At 32.2% G+C, this 23,722-nt stretch overlaps 2 protein-coding genes across 13 annotated transcripts; one reads left to right on the top strand and one right to left on the bottom strand.

Moving 5' to 3' along the window:
- Positions 1–1,621: 1,621 nt before the first annotated feature.
- alpha-PheRS (phenylalanine--tRNA ligase alpha subunit) lies at positions 1,622–10,161 on the bottom strand. The gene is made up of 6 exons (XM_088243723.1): positions 9,718–10,161; positions 7,531–7,888; positions 6,938–7,215; positions 5,513–5,653; positions 4,222–4,429; positions 1,622–1,897 (listed from the first exon to the last, which is right to left on the bottom strand). Exons 1-6 carry the CDS (start codon positions 9,997–9,999, stop codon positions 1,677–1,679), a joined length of 1,488 nt encoding a protein of 495 aa, XP_088099849.1. The 5' UTR covers positions 10,000–10,161; the 3' UTR covers positions 1,622–1,676.
- Positions 10,162–10,977: 816 nt separating this feature from the next.
- Positions 10,978–22,763, top strand: LOC148283501 (lipid droplet localized protein-like). Of its 12 annotated transcripts, none has more exons than XM_088243727.1 (8): positions 10,978–11,030; positions 14,670–14,848; positions 15,718–15,905; positions 17,814–17,943; positions 19,273–19,468; positions 20,750–21,140; positions 21,656–21,750; positions 22,409–22,763. In XM_088243727.1, exons 2-8 carry the CDS (start codon positions 14,674–14,676, stop codon positions 22,524–22,526), a joined length of 1,293 nt encoding a protein of 430 aa, XP_088099853.1. In that variant the 5' UTR covers positions 10,978–11,030; positions 14,670–14,673; the 3' UTR covers positions 22,527–22,763. The 12 variants fall into 12 exon arrangements, with proteins under 12 accessions (XP_088099853.1, XP_088099856.1, XP_088099854.1 ...); XM_088243730.1 differs by lacking the exon at positions 10,978–11,030 and adding an exon at positions 11,135–11,152; XM_088243728.1 differs by lacking the exon at positions 10,978–11,030 and adding an exon at positions 11,662–11,800.
- Positions 22,764–23,722: the final 959 nt, after the last annotated feature.

Genomic DNA, 23,722 nt, shown 5'->3' with positions numbered 1-23,722 from the left:
CAAAATACACAGGGAGAGTTGTCTATATTTAAAATTCTCGATTGCTTTGAAATGATTAGATCGTTGCACAAAACACAGAATTCTGGTGATTCCACTTCCATTTAGAAATAAATATTTTGACACAGTTTTTATAATCCTATGTATATTGATGTTAAGAATAGAGCATGCCTATAGTTTCTTACACTGTTTAACTTGATCTACCTCGTAATTTGTAAATTGTAATACATAGTTATGTAAGCATATTCTCATCCTTTGGATTACCCAACTAAAAGACGGACATTGCCATTCACAAATAACCTATTTGTGTTCTGCATCATTACCGATAAAAAATCATTATGCATAATACCGTCTGGTAAAAAAGGATTTGATGTTTCGTTCTTAGAAGTTTTGCTATGTAGCCTAATACATATTATAACCATGTCAAAAATTTGGATTTCAGCTTGTTTTCATAAAATTTACCAAAATGTCATTGAAATAAATAAAAACACATTTTAAAACTGACTTTTGATTTCAATCTTACACAACCTTTAAAACCCAATATAAAGGCAGAATAAGATTTAAAATTCCTAATTCTTGGAAAATAACCCGTCCTATGATTGAAAAGCTTATGTGAATAAAAATTATCAAAATTTGAAATGTAAAAATCAAGAATTAAATAAATGTTTTTTAAAAAATTTGTTTTTCACCTTTCTACAGAGTTAAAACAAACCATCATGACATTTCCCTGTGGGGGCAGGTAGAGAGGATTAATGCCACTTTAGTCTGTCTGCATACAGACGTCGCTTTCTCTACATTCATACATCTCAGGATTATTCCGACTTTTGACATGTCCATCTTCAAATATTTGTTAAATTTGGTCATGCCATGTCTTTCTCGTTTTCTGCATCGTGTCCGAATCAATGCAGCACTTCTTTCTTGATTTTGTAGATAATGCACGGATCTCAACCTATCGTACATAGCTTTACTGCAAATTTGCTGAGTTTTTTTTCTTTAAGCCAATCAACAGGCTATTTAAAGTACAAAAGGTATAATTAACAAAAGGTACTTGCTCCCATTTATAAGGGTTGGCATCGCGACTACGTCATGAACTGCTAATTTTGCCTCCTGCGACAAACATTTATTTGTAATTTTCATCACTAATAAACATACATACTCCCAGATAGACAAATTCTTCAACCTGACTCACAATGTCTCAGTTCAAAATGATCTCACATTTAGTCTTACTTCCATCCCTTTCAAAAACCATCATTTTTGACTTATTCATCAGAAAATCGCTCTTCTTGCCAAGTTAAAAATAATTATTAGTCTTGTAATCATTTTAGATTTCCATTTCTTCTTCTTCCGATTCGGTCCCTCAATGCTGAGGATCGTGATCACCATGAACACTTCTGATTACTCTGTTCCACTCCAGTCTGCCCTCAGCCCGACGAACTAAGTCATAAAATTTTAGCCCCGTAGCCACCTTTATTTGGTCAGTCCATCTATATTGAACATGGCATTGTATTTTGATAAAGAGTGTAAATAAATAAATAAAATTAAAAAATATTGGATTCTACCCCGGCTTCTCCTACCTTTATGATTTTCATTTGTCAAAGTTTTATTTAGGGTTAAAATAAATTCATTTTTGATTTGATCATAATATGTATATTATAATAAATAAATTTTGAATTTAGAGATTACTTATCTAATCGACATAAGGCACTGTCGGCTACCATCTGGAGATCCACTTTAGGTCCTACAAGGTCCCTGATATTATTATAGCCATATTTGATCATAGTCGGCCTCTCCAAAGAAAGACCCCAGGCGATGACGTTAACATCCTCGGGTAGACCCATCGTTAACAACATTTCAGGGCGAAATACGCCGGAATTTCCTACTTCAATCCATTTACCTAAACCTGAAAAAATAAAAATGAAAGAACTATACTACAATATTAGCTTTAATAGTATGTAACAACAAAGCAAGATTTTTCTGTAAAACGGTCCCCTGATGTTTGGGGAATTACGAAGTATATTATTAATTGAGTTCCAATTTAGAACAAGTTTTACGTAATTTAATGTTACGTAACAGTATTATTCTACATAATTAAAGTTACAAAGCTATATTACTAGATTTCAGAAAATTTGACCTAAAAGTGTCTGGAGATAAGAAGTAATCATTAACTGGTAACAAATATTTTTTACAGTAAAACATCAAATAGAACTCAAAAAAACAAAGCATTAATAAAAAAAAGTATCATTAATTCTCCCTTCGGGGTGATGTGTAGCAAGTGCACATTGCATCTAAAAACTTTAAAATCTCTGTAAATATAATAAATACTGGGTTCAGATTTTTGGTATGCTTCAGTTATACATTTACATATCGTTTGAAGTAACTTATTATTAAATACTGAATAATTATTGGGCATAAAAAAAGTATTTTCTAACAAATCGGAGATGAGTCAGTACTACATTCAAAATTTTACCAATGTTTCGTATGTTTATATATAAGAGTACAGAATATACGGTTGTCTCAAACACTTTGTCTTATTCTTGATCCCATAGGTGTATTCTTGAGCAGGAGAGACAAATTCACGCATCACGCAGGGCAGTAGCAAAGTAACCTGTACCACAGCCACAGTACGCCATATGTGCGCAGTTGCTTTCGAGCCTTTATTAGGACGGTCCCTTCGTTAGAGCAGTGAACATCAGCCAACGAGTTTTTCATGTTTTTAGGAATTAGATGAAAAATACTATCACTCTTTACTTCAACTATAAATGATTGAAGCAATTGCCTATGTATATTCTATTTTTCCGATTAAAAATCTCTCATTTTTTGTAGATGTATTGACTACACAGTACTGTAAGGCGCATCAAAGTGAATGCCGATTTAATCAATAATATTCAGTAAGGGAAGGATTAAAAATATTCCCGATTATCCTACATGGTTAGCAAGACTTGGCATTCATTTAACCATTGACATATCAATACACCTAGACATGCCGTGAGCCCTTAAAAATGATGACACTTAACTCATGCCTAAACTCTTAGTCACGCGCAATGCGTATTTAGTCGTTCTTAGACCGTCTGCCAGGTTTTTTTTTTTTTTTTTTTAAAAAAAAGAAATATTTGCGTTCTTATGATTTACCCAAATATTTAATTTTGACGGCCATTTTCAACGAGTTGTAAATAACTCACTATTAGAAAATGGAATCAAGTTGGGGTAGAGTGGGATTCGAACCACAGACCTTTGGTCCGTGAGTCCGAGACACTAGCCACAGGACCACAACCCGATATTAGAAATCGAAATCAAAATGCCTACTTATGTCATGAAAGCATGTAAAAAAAAAAACCTTTCGGATACACACTGTAAAAAGGATTGTGTACCTTTTCATAGGTAAATATTTTTTATATTTAAAGCATTAGCTTTGTGGTAAACATTTGAACTAATGTTAGTAAATATTAATATATAACCACTTACCGACTTTTCATGTCTACTGGTTTCGTACTGTCTCTACGACGTAACTGTCCGGTGTAGTGAGTGTCGTGATGAAAAGACGGGTATGTCTCGAAACCGGTAGATATAAAAAGTCGGTAAGTGGTTGCATATTAATATTTCCTAACATTAGGTGTGAGTGATTAACAAAGTTTAAAACAGTTAATATTCAAATATAAATTTATTTTTGTAAACGTCAAACTACGCCTAATGCCGCAATTGCTAAGCTCTTCTTATTCACAGGGCTGCATTGATAGGAATACGTTTTTTTAAATATAATAAATGTGAGTTAATATTATTTTTGCATTCCTTAAAATCCAGTGAAAATAAATAAATGGGTCGAAATTATAGGGAATTTAAGGAAAGAATCTGATTGGGATCCACCAAAAGGGAATGTGGATTGTTTATGTTAAAATACAAACTTTCTATATATCCTAAAAATGAGTATCCCCATATTTTTGGTAGCATATATAAGTAGCCTTGGTATAAATAAACAAACTCAGTAACTATGGGTACGTTTTCATGACACTACTTTTAAAAATATTTAACTCTATAGGGCATGCACCTATGTATTAATATGTCAATGCATTTTAAAAAACAAAAATGACTTGATAATAAGGTTATAAATAAATAATGAGATTGTAATAACAAAGAAATGTGAGTAGGAAAAAAAATTAAATAAAAAAATATTGTCAATTTTTTTGCAATTACAGTTTACGGCATTAATCTTCAGCATGTTATAATTACCTTTATGATAGCAGAATATTTCCATGCTGGGTTCAGTGTACGGGTTGTACGCAGGTTTAAACTGCATCTTGTTGAATCCCAAGCGGTTGAAGAAGTCATGCAGGGTCTCTATAAGGTCCGCCAAACTAATGCCATGATCTGCTATGACACCTTCTACCTGATGGAACTCGGCGAGGTGAGTAGCATCCAGAGTCTCATTACGGAATACCTGTTATCAAAGATGACTATGAACAATACAATAATTAATAAATGTCATACATACGTTATATGGAATCTTTTAGGCCCTAAAATGGATTTTTCGTACTATTTTTTGAATAAACTAATAAACAATTTCGTCGGCGTCATAATAGTGCCGAAAACCGCATTAAACAGATTGCAATTTTAACGTTTAGTGTTTTTCGATTTCGAAAAACAAAAGTTTTTTTTTAGAAAGATAATGATAAATGTAAGTATTTGTTCATTATTCACTGTATTTAGGGTAGATTCAAGTAATAAAATCACCGCCATTGTCAGCATTTTGATAGTTTTATTAAAATATAGTGACAGTTCATGGAATAAACTAAATGTGGGCATTTTTATAAAAAGTATTAAACAGTTGCTACATTGATATAACAAATTATATAAAGATTTTATAAATATATAATATTTGATATGATGGAACAAAATTACGATTTTTAAAAACAAATAAGAACAGCGAGTGGGTAGATTGGGATTGAAAATGAACGCCAGAAGGTGGAAGAGTGAGAAAGTGTCAATTTTATTAAGTATTTGAATAAATACCGTACTGTTTTACTACTTTTCTGATAGCTTGTATATTTTTAAAAGGTTTTATTTTTAAAAATGCACAGTTTTAGGATACAGTCTTTATTTTTTTATTTTTGTTGACAAAGTACAAAATTTTAGTTGTCGCTCAAAGAATGTCGTGTTATAATCTTATATAGACATTATTGCATTAAAAGCACGTGGCCAACCGATAATTGCAATCCATGGGCGATTATGTTCCATTTTCACATAAAAATAACAATCCCAAAAAAAGAGTAAAAAATCTGTGCGCGCAGGCAAAATGCTTGACAATTAGGGTACATTTTGTGTCCTGCTAGTCTGGCAATCGAGCAATTAAAGAGTATTTTACAGTTTAATTTTTCGAAAAATGTAATTCTTAATACCAAGTAAATTAGTAGTAGACTTACAAAACCCGATCTGGAGGCTTTTTCTACTTTTGAAAAAATCACAATTTTTTTCAAAATTCCTCTCAAGTCAAATAAATAACCTACGAGTAATATAATGATACCTTGTCTATGCTGAAGTATTTCTGTGGTGTAAACTCTTCCTGCTGGGCGAGGGCATACAGCATTCTGGCACTGACGGCCGTCGTGTGAGTTCGAAGGAGATTTTTTTGCGCTTCTTCTATTTTCCAGTCATATCCGTAACCCTAGAAAACAGGAAATACTGTGTTAATAATATGCATGAGATATTTTTTCCATAGGCTATATATCCAAAAAACTCTTGTGTGAAAATATTACATCCATATCACCCTCATGTATTACTAAACAACTGCATACATGCACAAGCGAACACACAAAATGCCCTTTTTCCGGTGCCTTGTCAGGTCCCCCTAATATTGGCAATCACTGCGGCGAAAGCATCTCTGTCCTGCGCTACTCAGAACAGGTCCTCAACTCTCCTTATTTAATGTATTCCATAGTGATTCCTGAGAAAAGATTACCAGAGTAGTTTCCCGTTGCCTTCTCTGGTGGATTTTACTGTCGAGTTACCTTCCCTTAGCTGGTTGGTTTTGGTTTGGAGGTGCCCGAAAATCCCCTTTCATCCTCTCGTTATCTGCTGTGATCACGACATTATGAGTGTGATCTCGTTGCCCAGGGTTCGCAATGTGGACGCTAGCGAGTTGGACTAGTCAGAGTTGCCAGTGTTATGCAACTGGGTGTTTTGCAGTATTTTATAGAATTACACTCTCCAGCATGATGTGACTCGCTGCGTCCCTGCTGACAGTTCGAACCCCCTTTTTTAACTGACTTCACAAATAATTATTGTTGGAAAATCAATGAAGACTTTAGTTTATTGTCTATGTTTTCAATTTTGGTACATGAAAATCGTTCAAATTAAAAACACAATAATTCCATTAAATCTACAAATACAGCTTGCCCACCACATACCGCATGCCACATCTGAGGACATAAGTCTTCTTGGCGGTGCCCACATAAACGGAAAATTTTCTATTTGCTGAACGTATGCAAATACAGTAAAATTCCAATTATCCTTTGAATAAATTATCAAATAAAATACACTGGAACTTCTTTTTACACTGGGAATACGTTTCAGACGGTACCGTGAAAGAACAATGCTGGATAGGTTTCCTTGTATAAAAATCAATTTGGGAGTTGAAAAAAATGAAATTGTTTACTATTTATTGTACCTTAATTTATTTTAAATATAACATAATATCAAAATACTTGTAATTTTCACTATCACTATTATATATTATACGCCAAGTAAGTAAAAGAGTGATGTAAGGCAATCCAATAACAAACAGTATAATTATATTACTATTATGCATTGTTAAAGTGATGTTGAAGTTTTCTTTTAATTTTTGTGCCGTGTAAAAGAGGTTCCAGTGTACATGGAAAAGCTGACATTTCAAACAAATTTATTTTTATTTATTTCTACATTTTACTAATATAATTTAATAAAAACTCACTTGTGATCCGTATCCGCCGTGGCTGTGAACCTTTTTTACCCTTTCCAAATATTCCATGGGGAAAGTATTCGAGGTGGCAGGATCGGAAATGAAGAAAGTGTCGTGAGCATCTCTCGCAGGGTGTTGCTGGGGTTGGAATAGAGCGTCAAAGTTCCAGAAAGAGCTTTCGACGTATTTGTCAGTCGGCATCTCCGTGAAGCCCATTTCCAGAAATATTTGACGGAATTCAGTTCGTACATTCATAAGGGGATGAAGATGTCCTGGCTCTAGTGAGGCACCTGGATAAAACCAAAAAGGTCCTTGTTATTTCTTTTTTATAAAAAGAAAAATTAACAATGTTATATAAACCAGCCAATGACATAAGCCCTGTTAGACTTCCATATTCTCTTCTCAAAAATGTTTTCCCTCTCTGTTGCAATAAATTTAGGCATGATTATTTTCCTTTTTTAACATTTCATAAACAGAAACGCTGCACCAATGCCTTTACACCTTTACATATGACTATTTTTAAATGGCCTCAGAATTAAAATATTTGGTTAAATTGTAAGTTCAAAAATATTATAAATGCTATAAAAATACAATTGTTTCCTTACCAAGCGCATCAAAATTATAGGCTTTGAATTTAAGATCTTTCCATGACCCATTTGCTATCATTTCTGAAGTCAGATCAGTCTCCAATTTTGTGACAGTTGTTGTGAATTCCGGGCCTTTCTTCAGAAGGAAACTTTTGATTACCACTTCTTGGAGTAGCTTCCTTTTCTTATAGTCATTCCTCACACTATCCGGGATACTTTCATTAATGTTCTTCTCTATAGCCCGGAGATGTTCCTGCACTGTGTCGCAGATGGATTCCACCTTCCGCTTGACCAGGGGAGCTCCACCACTCTTGTCTACCATAATCCAACCAGCAGACATGGCCTTGCTAAAGCCTACCTTTGCATTTGGAACATCCTAAAGGTAGAATTAACAAATAGAAACATTATTGTAGTAAAACATAATAGTAAATGATTAAATAACCATCAATTTGGTACTGATTAAAATAATATAATACATTGCCAAAAATTGATAATTATTTATTTTAATCCTAATCTATTTTGCCTAAGATATGCATAAAATCTTGTGTATTTTTAAACAAAAAAAAAATACATAGCTTTCATCAATTTTATCTCAGCTAACATTGAACTTAATACTGGATAGTAATTTACTATTTTGAAACCTTTTTTTTCTATTCATAAATAGGTGCACAAATAAAATCAAATCGATGGGTTATAAGAAAATAAGACAAATAAACATGAATAAATGTTTGTCGGCCTCGTGGTGTAATGGTCAGCGCGTTTGCCTACCATGCAAAGGGTCTCGGGTTCGATTCCCGACATGGTTGATATGAAATATTTATTTAAAAGGGTGTTTTACACTAAAAATATTTCTTAGTCCCTGGACTGGTACCTGCAGTGTGAGACTGATCATCTTACCTTCATGTGACAAAAATGACCAAGAAACGCTGCGATTGGTGTGCCAATGCAGTGCCCTATGCACCATTAGGTGCGAAAAGGGAATGATGGTGATGATGATGAAATGTTCAGTAAACAAATTTATTTAAACACATCTATATCAATTTCAGGGATCCTTCACTGTTTCTTCTACTACCGTTCAAAAAATATTATTATTTTTCGCATCTTCTCAACTTCTAACATTTCCTGCTAACTGGAGGGTCAGGGTGCCGGCAGTGGATCACCCTTTTTTAGAGGGCTGTAATTTCGTAATGGTTTGAATACGAAAGCTAAAATTTGGTATCACTGAAGCTTAATTATCGTATTTTCGGAGTGTATTGTATTATTTTAGATTTACTAACAGTATAAAGAGTTACAACGTCAGAGTAATAATTCGCTAGAGAAGCCCTTTAGCTGTATTGCATAGAACGAGTGTTCTAAATTTTGGTTTTGTTTTTTTTTAAACAACAAACGTGTAACGGACGGTTTCAGTTGGCGCTTGCAATTTTCGACATGAGTACCTATGGCCCGTAGTATTTCTGTAATCTGTAGCTAACTTCATAGTTAATAATCATAGAATGGTTTTTCTCCATACGGGGGACACTAGCCAGTGGCGTGTTATTACTCTAATATTACAAAGGTTTTATTAAAAAATGGGAAACGATCCACTGTGTTCTTTAGGTCGGGTACAGTGGATCACAAATAAATCAACTGTGGCTCATTTTAGTAAACGATAAATAAATATGTATTTAGACTTTATTGAATATGTGGGTAGCAGAAGAAATATTTCTAATAGCTAAGGCACACAGTAGATTCACGGTGTACTGAGGTATTCGATCCACTGTACCCTATGCGGCCATTTCGATTTTCTAGTCAAACAAACACAAATTAATAAGTTTGTTCATGATAGTGATACTGTTATATGTAACTAGAATACACTTAGTTTATAGTAAAATTAATGCCATGTGAAAATGTTACATGCAAATCAGACAAGAAACAAAAACTTACCTTTAAAATTTAGTTTTGAGACAAAAAAAACGCACTTCGTGTACGCACTGTCAGCTACCAGCCGGCTAGTGGTGATGTGTCTATAAGACCTTCTTACTGTGAGCAAGATTTGCCAACACGTTTACGTGCAGGGTACTTGATCCATCGTACCCAACTGAACCACTGTCAGCACCTTGACCCTATTCCTTGCACTTCCGCTCATATTATTTGGTAAACTGTTTTTACAAGATCTTCGCAATAATCTAGTCACTATAATTATAAAAATAACGAAAATTCACGAACCTTCATAATCGTTGCTTGCGCAATCCCTTCAGGAGGAACAGCATTGTAAACTAAAGCTTCATGACTTCCATTAGCCGATACTTCTATACCTTCAGTACTGAGAGCCCACTTCTTACTAGTGATCGTCTCAGAAGTGATCAAATCGCCTAATGCCAGAATACTCTTCACGGCTCCTACTACTTTCTGATGATCTTCTCCAAATTCTGACGCAAGTGCCAAGGTGTCCACGTTATCATTTTTATCCAGCCATGTAAGTATTTTTTCTGCTAATTCTGAAGACATTTTACCTCGAATTTGATAGTTTTTAAAAAATAAAATTCTCAAGATCTGATGTAGTCAACAATGACGTTTATTTGATAATTTTAAATCGACCCGCATAACCTTACAAAAACATACGTTTCAAAAAATTCGGTGACATTACTAGCCATAGACAAAAAATTTAAACGTCAAACTTCCTGCAATTGCCAAATAAATAACGCAAAATTTTGACAATAAATAAGTACTTGTCCAAGATCTTTAAAAAAAATGGTCTATCATCGTGCAGCCCATGGGCATGGGCAAAACCCGAGGTCTTCCCATGGGACATATTCTATCAATCCAAGTCAATCTGTCGACTTTGTTTTTATGACGTAATTTCGGAAAATTTAAGGAAATAGTTTTCGAAATATTCATCTGTTCGTGAAGATATTTTATCGAAATGAGGATGACCTGACTGCAAATGATTGCACTGAATAAGAAGCTTGACCACAGAACGACCCATCAATATATTTAAAAATTTTGATTATCACGCATCACGCCGCATCACACGTGACCAGCGTTGCCAGATCTACCGATTTTTCGGTAGATCTGCCGATTTTGGGAGCAATCTACCGATCTACCGAATTCAATTGAAATTCTACCGATTTTTATACATTTCCTTGTTTTTTCCACAGAACAAAATTTCAATGCAAATTAAACGAATTCACACTATAATAATTTATTGCTTGTTTGATTACTTCGATTGCAATCAGTTGCTTATTTAAAAAACTGCTTATCTATCGTACATAAGTATACGATGAATGATATATTAATTATGGAATTGGCTGGTATTGTTGAATATAATATGGTAAAATAAATATGGCAAAACGGCGCGGCGCTTTAATTTCGGACAACTGTCAAATTTATTTTTGCCCCCTCATCCCCTTCTACCCCCTCTCCCGAATCTACCGAAATCTACCGATTTATTTTTCTGAATTTATCTTTTTTCGCTTGATCGGGTCTGGCAACGCTACACGTGACCAAAATATTGACACCGAAAGAACTTGACGTGCGATGTAACATTTTCTCAATAATTTTAATTTATAGAAATAATATAGAAAAAATATAGTCAATGTGTCTAATATTGATTTGTGTTGTGGTGAACTTTTTCCAATTTCCATATCGTTTACATAATTTGGTATCATAAGTGTGGCTAATAACCCCTCTTCTGCTATATTGCATATTATCTACTATAAACATACACCAACAAGCTACAAAAAGTGGCTTGGTGGGATTTTAGTTTTAGTAAAAATATAACAAGTGAAATTTTTTTTAAATTGTAAAAATGTATAATTATGCTATTAAATAAATTAAAAAAACAAAAAAAAAAAATGTATGCCGCGTCGTAACAAAAAATAAATCATATCTCCATAAATGACCACATCTCTGATTATCGTAGGCAACTGAAATGGCTCAAAATTAGACAGCGGAGAGACTACAACTCCCTCTCACTTCTGTTCAATGTACTTCATAGTCTTGACGCTCCTATATACCTGCGTGAAAAATTTCTACGCTTATCAGTTCATGGTTTACCTCTTCGTTCTAATTCTCGAGGCACTCTCTTAATACCCATCCACAATTCCTCTTTCTTCTCTAACTCATATAGTGTCCATGCGGCTCGTCTGTGGAATCATCTCCCATCCACCATCAAAGATGTTACTAGATTATCTCTGTTTAAATCACGTCTGAAAAAACATCTCCTTTCTCTTCCTTAATCTCTCCTCCTTTCCTTTTTCCTCTTTCCTCTTTTTTCCTTTTTCCCATTGAGTAATAGTTTTGGTTTAAGGTAATTTAAAAAAAAAATACGTTTATTTCTATTTTTATATACTTTTAGCTTTTTAATCTTTTTTTTGTTCTACTGAATATGTTCTGTATAAAAATATAACTTTTATTTTATTGGTTGGTTGGAAGAAATTGCCATTTGGCAATAAGCCCGCCAATGTACAAATAACATTATGTACAAAATAAATAAAAATAAATATTACCCATGATGTTAAAATAATAAGGTATAAAATATTTATGTATGTATTGTAAAAAATTGTAGGTCTAGTATATTCCAGTTAGAATCACTAGTTATTTATTAAAATAGTGTGGAATTCCGTTTATCTTAATCGGGATTGCCAAATATCCGGATCAGAAAATAAAACCTCGAAGTAAAAGAACCTCGCTGCTCGTAAACGGGTTTCTATAATAAAATAATCGGAGTTTCACTGAGTAGTATAAAACTAACTCGTGATTCTAGTTAGAATCAAACTAGACTAGTAAGTATATAGATATGTTGTTAATTTTAATCATTATCATCCTTCCCCTTTCGCACCTAATGTTGCATAGGGCACTGCATTGGTACACTAATTGCAGCGTATCTTGATCATTTTTGTTACACAAAGGTAATATGATCAGTCTTCAGGTACCTGTCCAGGGACTATAAATAAAATATATTTCATATCAACCATGTCGGGAATCGAACCTGAGACCTCTTGCATGGTAGGCATACGTGCTGACCATTACACCACTAAGCCGACTGTTATTAATTTGCATTGGTAGTTATTTATTATTTTATCACTATATCCAACATTCGATATGCATTTGAGTCAGGCCATTTTTTATCTGCCATTTTTTATCCGCCTTGTATAGAAAATTATCTCTAAAATATTAAATAACAAAATTCATAAAGATGTATAATATCATCATGAAATTGTATACACTGTAAAGGAAAAATATAAAGTATTTTCATATTTTTCCTTTCCAACGATTGTTAAAACTTAAAATGATTGTTTTTAAGCTCCTTCGAGCAGTTTTTGTCATTTGGCAACGAGCAATTTTTTTGTTTTTGTGGGCATAGCCTACTTAAGAAAAAAAACAGTATAGGTGCACACCAAGCCTTTCTAATCTCTATCAATCTTTTAATATGTTAAGATAAGTACTATTAAAATATTTTTTTTAAGTAAATCGTCTTTTACAACATTTATTATTTATTATTATTATTTAAATATTCTGTTCAAGGATCACACCATCTTGTAGATAGCAAAATAAAATTGTTATTTTTCCCTAAATGATACCAACTTCTTTATCTGCTGAAGTCATTTACATTATTGTATTTATTCTTGTGCTTATTTTGCATAATCAGTCTAAAGTCCGATGCTTCAAATAGTATTTGAATATGGAAAATGAAGTGTGATATTTGTAAAAATTCTCATGTTTAATATTTTACAAAGAATATAAAGGTGTTTTGTTTTATTTTTATCAGTACAAAGGACTGTTTTGTGTTTTTGATGGTGTTTCAATTGTACAAAAACGCACTTTAAAAGATTGTTATTATTTCAATTCAGCAACCTAAATTTTGATAGGTGCGTAGGTTTTCACGGTTGCTGTTATCAACACGTATTTTTTTGGGTGATCCCGTGTAAGTAGGATTCATTCCGACATTTCGGCTACCAACTTCAGGGTTGTTGAACTGAGAAAATTGAGTGTTTTGTAGAAAAAAACATGTGTTTTGCCGGGATCCACGTTGAGTTTATTTTCAGCCCGTCATCTTTGTTTATGTTATTTGGGTTTTTGAGTATTTCAATTGCCTCTTTTATTATTCATGCACTGTAATTTCTAGATGTATGCAAAATCTAAATTTTGCTTGTTAATTTGTTAGATAGAAATATGAACTATCTGCCATTGTTTTAAATCCTTTTTGACCTTTGAAGCAATAACTTTGTTTAACATTATCAATTAAGAAGGCAATGTGTAGTGATGTAAAAATGTACAAAGTTGTTTTTTATTTTAAACTTTCAAATAATATGAATAACTTATTTCCATTGATTGAACTTTATAACACTTCATGATGAATATTATTCAAAATAACTTTTTATTTTGTAATAATTCATACTTATTTCCGTACTAAGACAGTCAAGAGAACCTAAACCCAAATTGCTTCTTCTTGGACACTGCGGGGGCTCCCACCATCCTGGAAGACAGTCAATGATGATCTTTGGGCTTTATTTGGCCAAACTAAGGGAAGCGGGATTGACGTGGGAAGAGACGAGAGTGCTGGCTGGCAATATGCCATGCACATACTCGACTTAGGAGCGGATGTGGAAAAGAAGAAATAGTTTAAATGATTTTGCCAAATTTGAATGCTTTATCGGAGAAATAAAATAATAAGAATGTTTTAATAATATTACACACATTATTAAATTGAAGAAAATATTTTTTAAACCATTTTTAAATTGAATGAAATAATTCGGAATTAGAAAAATTCATGCCTTAAGATAAAAGATAGGAATCCGCCATATTTCAGGGTACCAAGAACTTAAAGTTGACTTCATTCTCACATGGATTTTTCCATGTGGTCATGAACAATTTTTTGAACAGAAATATTTACATTCTTATTATTTACCCAAATATTTCTTTTGAAGCCATTTTATTTAGTCGTAAATCATAAATAACCGTTTAAGAAAATGGGAAACAAATTGTGGTTGAGGAGGGTTCGAACCTCGGACCTCCTGACTTGTCTCAATTAAACATGGTTAAAATGAGATTTTATTAATTTAAACCTTTGATAACAAAACATTTTATATCTGTGGTTTTTTATATTCTGTTTATACCTATGTCAATTCATCAAAGTATGAATATAATATGACTATTTCTTGTATTTATTTTTTCAGAAAGATGTCGGAAAGATTAGATTTAATTATTTTTGGTGCTAGTGGGTTTACCGGCAAATATGCAGTCGAAGAATTGAACCGAATAACTAAATATTTTGAGAAAGACATCAGTTGGGGTATAGCCGGAAGATCAAGGGAAAAATTGAATAAAGTTTTAAATGATGTATCAAATAAAACGGGTAAGTGTCATTAGTAGGCGAAAAGTTGTCATTCAAATAATATAATATTGGAAAATAAAGTTAAGGTCTGCACGCTCAATGAATAAAGATGTAATTTAATTTTATGTCAATTTGCAAGAAAATAATTTTTATCCTAAAAATCCATGAGAAAAATATAATCCAAGCTTTTTTTCAAAAAAAATATTTACATTCTTATTCTTTACCCAAATAATTATTTTGAGAGCATTTTATTTAGTTGTAAATAATCGTGTTAGAAAATGGGAATCAAATTGTGGTTGAGCAGAGTTCAAACCTCAGACCTCCTGACTTGTCTCAATTAAACACGGTTAAGATGTAGTATTGAAGAAAAAGAGACTTCTTTAAATAAAGTTTAAATCTCTTTTTATTAAAAAACAGTATTATTATGAATAGTTATCATACAAATATATTAAAAATGTTATCATAAAGCTGTGGCTTGGATCTAGAAGGGCTAATGTCAGGTTTCATATTTTTCTTGCCGAAGGTCAATCTCAATAAAAAAACTTGGATATTTTAAATTTTTTATCAAACATTTCATTATAACGCCACAAAATGGCTAAATCACTCTTCTCTGTAATACTACGATTTACTACATTGGCCCATATATATCCGGGCCACAGAAATATTGAAGGAAATAATGTTAAAATGGCTGTAATTTATTTTCCATAAAAAAAATCTGTTCGCAAAGTAATGTGATTTTTTTTTTTTAAAAACTTTTTTTTCAAATGTTAGACCCAAGAGGAAGTCAGAGTTTTATTTGAAATAATATTAAGTTTACTGATTGTCACAATGTTTTTTTATTTCTTAATTTATTATCTGTTTTATTGATTGTAGTCATTATTTTTTTACAGGAGATAATTTTTCAAATGTGAGAGTGATCATTGCAGACATTTCAAATGAAGAAGACTTGCTCCGTATGACCTCTCAGGCAAGAGTAGTTATCAATTGTTGTGGTCCATACAGATTCCACGGAGAGCCGGTTGTAAAGGCTTGTGTGGAGACTGGGACACATCATGTAGATGTTAGTGGAGAGCCAGCGGTAAATTTGTATTTTATTTATTTTACATGATACCATATAGAATTATAATATTCCAGAAGGTCCGTAGAATCATGTTTGCGTACATTGCACTGTGCCCAAACGCCCGACATCCCGCCTGCGCGCATGCGTGTAGTGGCCGCGTAATGTTACCAGACCGCAAACAATATATTATCATATCACATATATAAGATAATTTTGTAAAATGTTGGGTTATGTTTTACCACAAAAAATATTTTTCTGACTGGACCATAAAAAAAAACAGGTACATCAGGCAAACATAAAAAAATAAATACATTTAGTATTTACGTAATTTAATACCGTTTAATATTATACTAAGTTTTATTAATAGAAAGCCGGGTAAAAAAATCAACTACCCAGGCAATACTAACAAAATGTGTACCTTGTTTTATTTAACAATCTGATGTATGGTAAAATAATTGAATTCTTAAATAACATTATTTGTGAATTCGCTACTTATACATGAAATGTGATCCCACCATTTTCTCTTTTAATCCCAGCAGTATTTTGACACTTACAAATGACACAATACGGCGTAATTGAATTCAAACCGACAGTTGCGTACTAAGCGACGTCTACAGAGTAACAAGGCATTTATTTACATTATTCCCCTAATAATAATCGGTATCAAAATAATACATTTATATATATATATACACACATAAACGTATACATGCATATATATAATTAGTAAATGAATAATAATACTATAAGCTAATGTCGCGGCTATTAGGTACTTCTACTCTGGCAAGCTCCTGATAACCCAACATCTTCACAAATACTTATCACCATGTTATATGCATATATGTATTTGTAACCTTTAATTATTTAATAGCATTTCGATTGTGATTTAGTTAACATCCCACACCAAGCACAAGAGGTTGTCTCTTCTTTGGTGTGGTATTTCATTTAGTCTTTTTTTTCATTTGTAGTTTTCGCCTTAAATATATATATATTTTTCTTTTTCAATGTATCTGTTTATACAACATTTTCAATAAATAAATATATACATAAATATATATATATAGGTATATGACAATGCTATAATGGTGGCGTCCGGGGTGTAATGGCTAAGACAAATATGATTTTTCTCAAGTCTGTAATTCACCACTATAATTGGGTCTTCTGGCCTGTTGTGGTGCAAAAAAAGTATATTAAAGAGACAAGAATCTCTAAAGGAAGAGATGAAGGAACTTTTGATAATTTCAAAATCTAGGCATTTTTAGCTCTTATGACCTTTAATTGACTGGTTCAAGTGATCAACACTGTGTATCATTCACCATTCTGCCTAATATTTGTTAGTTCCATATAGCCACAATTTTCAGAAGTTGTATATATTAAGTCAAAGTACTTTCACATTATTCTAAGTTTCCTCACAGGAGGTATTTGTTGACTTTTTCGATATACAACTTCTAGAGATGTGGAAATCATAGTCCTGTAAATGCCCAGGTTTCCACATTTCCTAATAATTCCTTCAACTCAAATTTCAGTATTAGTCAACAAAGAATTCGACACTCAATAATGTATCAATTCATTTTACCATCATCAAGTGTTAGGAATATCTCTGATTTATTGATTTTTATAAAATTGACATAAATTATCACATAATTTTTGTAATTAATTTTAATTTTTGCTTTACGTCTAAGGAATATAATAGGCGCAAAGAACTTTTTCATTGAATAGTTTTTTTTTGGAATTTAAATTAACTAAACTTTTTGACCAAACAATTTTAAAAATATATTTTTCTTTTTAGTACAGGTATAAGTACTTTTTAGTATAATGTAATATGTATAGATAGATTCTCACTAATCTAATTATGTATATTAATAAAATAAAAAATTGACAAAATATACCAAGTTAATTTGTTGCTTTGATTAATTATTGTTAAAGTTTATGGAGAAGATGCAATTGAGGTATAACGAAGCAGCTGAGAAGGCGGGAGTATATATAGTAAGCGCTTGTGGCTTTGACAGTATTCCTGCCGATATGGGAGTAGTCTTTCTTCAACAGAATTTTGATGGTACGTTTTTTTAAAGCTCCTTTTCAACTCATTAAAAAATATCAAAAGTTATAAAATCGTTACTAACTTTTTCAGTTATTTTTCCCTGAAATAATAGTTCTGTAACTCGCGAGAATAGGAACTTGTGCTTGTTTCAAAATAAGTTTTAATCTTTTTTGTAACGTAAAATTGGAGAAAATTTATTTATTTATTTATTTATTTATTTACGGACAAAGTCCATTATAAACATTACAATTAAAAGAAATTTTTACAAAGGAATAAAAAAATATAAGGAACAGAAATAAGCAGCAAAGACAGATGATAGATTTTTTAGATTAAGTAAAAAGCATAGGCTAACTATACAGATTCTTTAGCTGATTTGTAAAGAAAGACATCCTTACACCATAATAATCAAGATCTTGATGATCGTTCACCCGCCTGATCATTCTGGGCAAAGGCGACTGTGCACCATAATTGGTCCTGTAGTGACCGAGGAAAAGCATTTCATTATTTCTTAGTCTACGGGTGGGAACGTTAAAAAGAATCTTTTGCAAAATTTCAGGGGCATCAATGAGACAGTTCATAATTTTATACATGCAGATTATATCTGCAATGCATCTGCGTTTTTCAAGACTTGATATGCTTAAAAACCTCTCCATATCAGAATATGAATAGTTTCCTCTTTCCAATCCCATCTTCCATGCAATTTTTCTTATAAAACGATGTTGAACTGATTCAAGGCGCTTGATATGAACAGCATAATGAGGGGACCAGATTACAGATGCATATTCAAGAATAGGGCGAACTAAAGAGCAATAAAGTGTTTTAAGTGTAAGCATACTTTGGAAATCAGACGTAGTTCTATTAATAAAGCCTTAAATTTAGCAATATATGTGAGAGTACTCACTCACCCTTCACTCAGTAGCCGGCCCGACTTTTTAACAAAATTATGTACATTTTTCTGCTACAAAAATAAACTATTTAAAACACAAAAAAAAAACTTGTTATTAATAATAATTTTAGAAAAATGTCCACAAAGACTTAAACATCTGTGCATGGGCCTTCCCTTTTTTATTTCTTATTTACTACTACAAGCTAACACAGTATTACTGAAAACACAGTATTACTTACACTTAGGGCTTTACTTATAAACCTGGTATTAAGTTACGCCTAAGCACAGTGGTAGTAATAAGGATGGTATTCTCATCCGTACTTGTTACATATTGTATACCATATCTAGACAGAAAGCTTGAAGTATCCCATACAACAATACACATAACACGGAGGGTTCTCTGGCTCTGTTAAAATATAAAATATTGAATATCAACAAATGAATTTCTCTTTTTTAAGGTGTTGTTAATTCAGTGGAGACATCTATGCGCATGTATACGTCCACTGACGCTCCACCTGATGATAAAGCCGTGTTCCATTACGCCACTTGGGAATCTCTCGTAAATGGTGTGTCGGAATCCGCTGAGCTGAAATCAATAAGAAAACAATTATACCCCCAGCAGTTGCCTTTCCTCAAGCCACATTTAAGTCAAAGGTAGGCTGAATGACAATAAAAAATTAACTTGATTTAAAAAATTGTAAGTCTTTACTGTGCTGGAAGTATTGAATTCGATTCCTAAAAGGTGGTTTTACTGGTTGGCCTTGCGTTCATTAATCACAAGTACAGTGTATGCCGGTGCATTCACACTAGAATTTTTTTTTAAGTAGCATGCGTTTATGTTATATTTTTATGATTTTACCATAAATTGATTTTATTTTGCATTAGACTTGTATGGTTTCAAAAAGTTTACCATGTTTATATATGTGAAATATTAGTTTTAAAGGTGGTTCTACACTGCAATATTTCAATGTTTCTAGACTAGACCTGAAACGTGTAACTGATAACATTACCTTCCAAGTAACAAAAATGATGTAGATACGCTGCAATTGGAGTGCCGATGCAGTGCCCTATGCACCCCTAGGTGCAGGCGGAGAATTTATAATGATGACATATTTGTATATATTAACACTGTAATTAAATCATTTTATTATTTCTTTTGTAATAAAAGAAAAGCTGTTCCTTAGGAAAACAGCTGCCATATTTGTTTTTATGGATTTTGCTCAGTATTTTATTTTATATTATTGTCTGGTTGCTTACTTCTGCAGGGGTTAAACGAGGCGGGGGAAGGGGGAAATCTGACACTGCGCCGCGCTCCCCTGCAGAAGTAAGCAACCGTTTTAAAATATTTTATTTTAAAAAGTTTTCTATGTTTTAAATATTTTTTAAATATGTTAATATGTCTTCTTGCCCATACTGATCATTGTGGTTTCGGATGTGACAGGATTTAAAGAACATCCTGTATTATTATTTAAAACTACAACTTAGGTAAATAAAATAAATAAATAAATCAATAAAAGTTAATAAAGAAGTTTAAACAAATTTGAACAATACTAAAAAAATGTTATCTAGAACTATTAGGTACTAGCTTCTCCTACCCATAAAATACAGGAGAAGAGGCATCCTGTATGTACTAAACTTTACATACAATGAGTCACCAACGTCTTGGTACTCATTGCCTAGAGCGTGAAGTCAATTGATGACTGCATTTTCACCAAATAATGTCGAAGTATTGTTGCCACAGTATTGGTAGGTTTGCTGAACTGTCCTTTTCGGTACATTAAAATGAATTAATGATAAAATTGCATTGGTGTCAAACATGGAATGGATTATTTTATATAAATTTAATAAATCTGTTATAATTCTCCTATGGCTTAATCTTAATAAATTCAAAATAAACAGTAACAAATTATAATTATTAGTATTGTTATATTTCAGGTCTCTCATTCATAAAAACAACTCTGATAATTACTGGTATGTTCCATTTCTGGGCGCTGACCGTCCGGTAGTAAATCGTACACAAAGATTTCTACACGATAACTACAACACCCGACCAGTTCAGATGCACGCATACTTTGGTTTCCCCCGTCTCATGAACGCCTTGTCCTGCATATGTATGGGAGCGATAGTGAGTTTCCTGATCAAGTACAACTGTGGAAAGAAGCTACTTCTGAACCATCCAAAGGTGTTCACTCTGGGAGTAGCTTCACACCAGGGACCCACGGAAGAAAAGATGAAGAATACTCGTTTCTATGTTACTATATCCGGTGAAGGATGGAACGCAAATGAAAGCTTAAATAATGCACCGTCAAAGAAAATGAAAATAGAGGTTAGTAACTACTGTTTTCATATGTTACAATAATGCTTTACAAACATTCATGTTTTTAAGTTTCGTTTATAGAATAACAACATTAAAAATAACTTTTATTTATTGAAAAAATACACAGTAGAAATTAAACAATAAAAATATACTCTGCTGGTTAGAATTTACAAAAAAGAGTCAGACTCATCTGTTTGGCAAACAATCATCATGAATTTTAAAATTTGATATGTTAGTGTGAACAAAGATTACTATAACATTTAACACTTTTCTACTTTTATTACAATATTTTATCAAAATATTAATTCAACAATATTTTGAGTATGTCCAAATGTTTGCAGACAGGCTGGATTTCCTCCCTAGAGAGTTATTTAGATCTAAACTATTATCATTAAAAGTTGATGTATGAATTAGACCATGACCATACTGATTATTTTTATATGCAATGTAATTAAAAAACTAAATTGCTAAATTCATATATTATTATGATCCCTATTTTTAAAAAACGTTTTAATTATTTTCAGGTCACTGGAGTTAATCCTTGTTACGGGGCAACTTGTACATCTCTCATTTATAGTGCCATAGCACTTATTAAGGAAAATCACAAAATACCAGGAAAGTAAGTATATTTAAAAAATATATTATTCATTTGCTTCACACTGCTGATTATTTATTTGTCTACCTGTTCAAGAAATCTATCTTCGGGACAAATAGTAACTTACAAAAAATTCAAATATTATTTTTAATTAATATCTATGTGTAGAAGAACTGTTCCGGATAGCACAAGAGAGTAGAGTTACCCATAATATCAGACACCTGGGCCTGCTCTTTACTTTGTTGAGGACAATAATCAGAGAGGTCTCCCTAGATATAGCTATATAGACCAGGTGATCGGGGATGTGCGATGTCTGCTGTAGTAGATATCAGGAGAAAAGAAGAGGCTGGCAGGTGTCAGAGATGAGTGGAGGGATCGAGTGCTTGGTACAGACCAATCCTAGGATTGTAGCCCAAAAGATGCTTCAATAAACAGATGCGAAAATTTTTGAACAAAAATGGAAAACTATCTTACTTGGCGATTACTAATGTCAAAATCAGAGACTGATTTTAATATTTAACTTTGTTTTTTTTCAAACATGAAGTCCGTTGTTTGAGTCCAGGTCTTGTGGTGTTTTTTTTTATTCATTTTAATGTTGCACCCAATAAAACTTAAATCGATTCAATCGCCATGTGCATATTTTTTACTGCCGACATAATGTTTATCCTTATTTATTTTTCAGCGGAGGGGTGCTAACACCTGGTGCAGCATTTATGAATACGAATCTAATTGAAAATTTAAGAAATCATAATTTTAAATTTGATGTTGTCAGTGTTGAAGATCAAAAATCCAAACTTTAAACAAATCCTTTGGCCATGCAGGACTCTATTAGTGAAGAAAAAACCAGTTGTTAAGGGACAGAAACTGAATTTTGTTACTTATGAGAAGCTGAATGTTATAAGGAATACTTTTTCATCAAAGTTTCGACCTAGAAATGTAATGGAATTAAACTGTTTTATTTTTATTTTTGATATTTAAAGCATTAACTTTGTAGTCAAATATTTTAACAAACGTTAGTAAATATTCGCGACTTCAGGTACCCATTGTTTTCTCAGGACGCTCGCTAAATCAAAATGTTAATACTAAAATACACCATCACAGTTGACGTGGGTAAGACCCTGTCACCGAGAGGATACATTTCACTTGATCTGCATCACCAAAGTGACCGTATCTTTTAAGTAGTTCAATTGAACGAATGTGTCTTTTGCATATTCGGCTCATTTAGGTCATTATATCTCCGCATCTTTCGCATCATCATATCATTTGTGTCTCCATAACTTTTGGGTCTTTCATGTCTCTAGTTCGTTTTGTTCTTTCGTTCGCTTGAGCCAAATGCGTACGAGCGGTAAATAAAACAAATAATTCTAAACCTTTGGCTGGTTTGTCAGCATAATTTTCTTTATAGATTTGATAATATTGTTCTTTAGATATTATAATATCACAAACCTGTAGAAAACAGATAAATTATTTTATTTAAAAAAAACGTTATATTATATATTATAGAAAGTTATATTTCATGCTAGGCTTATTTATTTTTTATTTACTCTTACAATCAATTTTTAAAATCCCTTAGAGGGTTTACATTTAAAAAAAATAGGTTTTTATATTCATAACGTGTGCAGCAATATACAATATATTATAAAAAAACTAAGGCAAATGAAATAAAATATAAACAAATATTTATTTTTTTTAAATATTAATCGGCCTCTAGCACAAAATGGATAACTAACCTAATAATTTATTCCACAATTGAGTTGTTATTTTTTACATTGTTTCATTTGTAATTATTTTTTAATGTTATATCATCCGATTGGACTGTTATTCTGAAATTTATTTATTTTAATCACTATTTATTTTAAGTTACTTTATATTTTTTTAATGTTAATTATTATGGTTTAACACGGGCACAACCTAAAAAGCTATTATTAGGTTAGTGAATACGAATGTTTTTATAATGAATTAATAAATAAATTGATTAATAAAATTGTTTCTGTAA

Source organism: Micrasema longulum, unplaced genomic scaffold (assembly GCF_059751315.1).
Source record: "Micrasema longulum isolate JH-2025_06_02 unplaced genomic scaffold, ASM5975131v1 h1tg000226l, whole genome shotgun sequence".
Lineage (NCBI taxonomy): Eukaryota > Metazoa > Arthropoda > Insecta > Trichoptera > Brachycentridae > Micrasema > Micrasema longulum.
This window is presented reverse-complemented; position numbering and strand designations above follow the sequence as displayed.

What these genes read in the sequence shown, in the direction of transcription:
- alpha-PheRS (XM_088243723.1), bottom strand. Translation starts at nt 9,999, where the DNA reads ATGTCTTCAGAATTAGCAGAAAAAATACTTACATGGCTGGATAAAAAT. An exon ending in CGCAAGCAACGATTATGAAG is followed by an intron (nt 7,889 to 9,717) that starts GTTCGTGAATTT and finishes TTCTACCTTTAG; the next exon opens with GATGTTCCAAATGCAAAGGT. An exon ending in AATATTCTGCTATCATAAAG is followed by an intron (nt 1,898 to 4,221) that starts GTAATTATAACA and finishes TTATTTTTTCAG; the next exon opens with GTTTAGGTAAATGGATTGAA.
- LOC148283501 (XM_088243724.1), top strand. Translation starts at nt 14,641, where the DNA reads ATGACTATTTCTTGTATTTATTTTTTCAGAAAGATGTCGGAAAGATTA. An exon ending in TGATGTATCAAATAAAACGG is followed by an intron (nt 14,849 to 15,717) that starts GTAAGTGTCATT and finishes ATTTTTTTACAG; the next exon opens with GAGATAATTTTTCAAATGTG. An exon ending in AATCACAAAATACCAGGAAA is followed by an intron (nt 21,751 to 22,408) that starts GTAAGTATATTT and finishes TTTATTTTTCAG; the next exon opens with CGGAGGGGTGCTAACACCTG.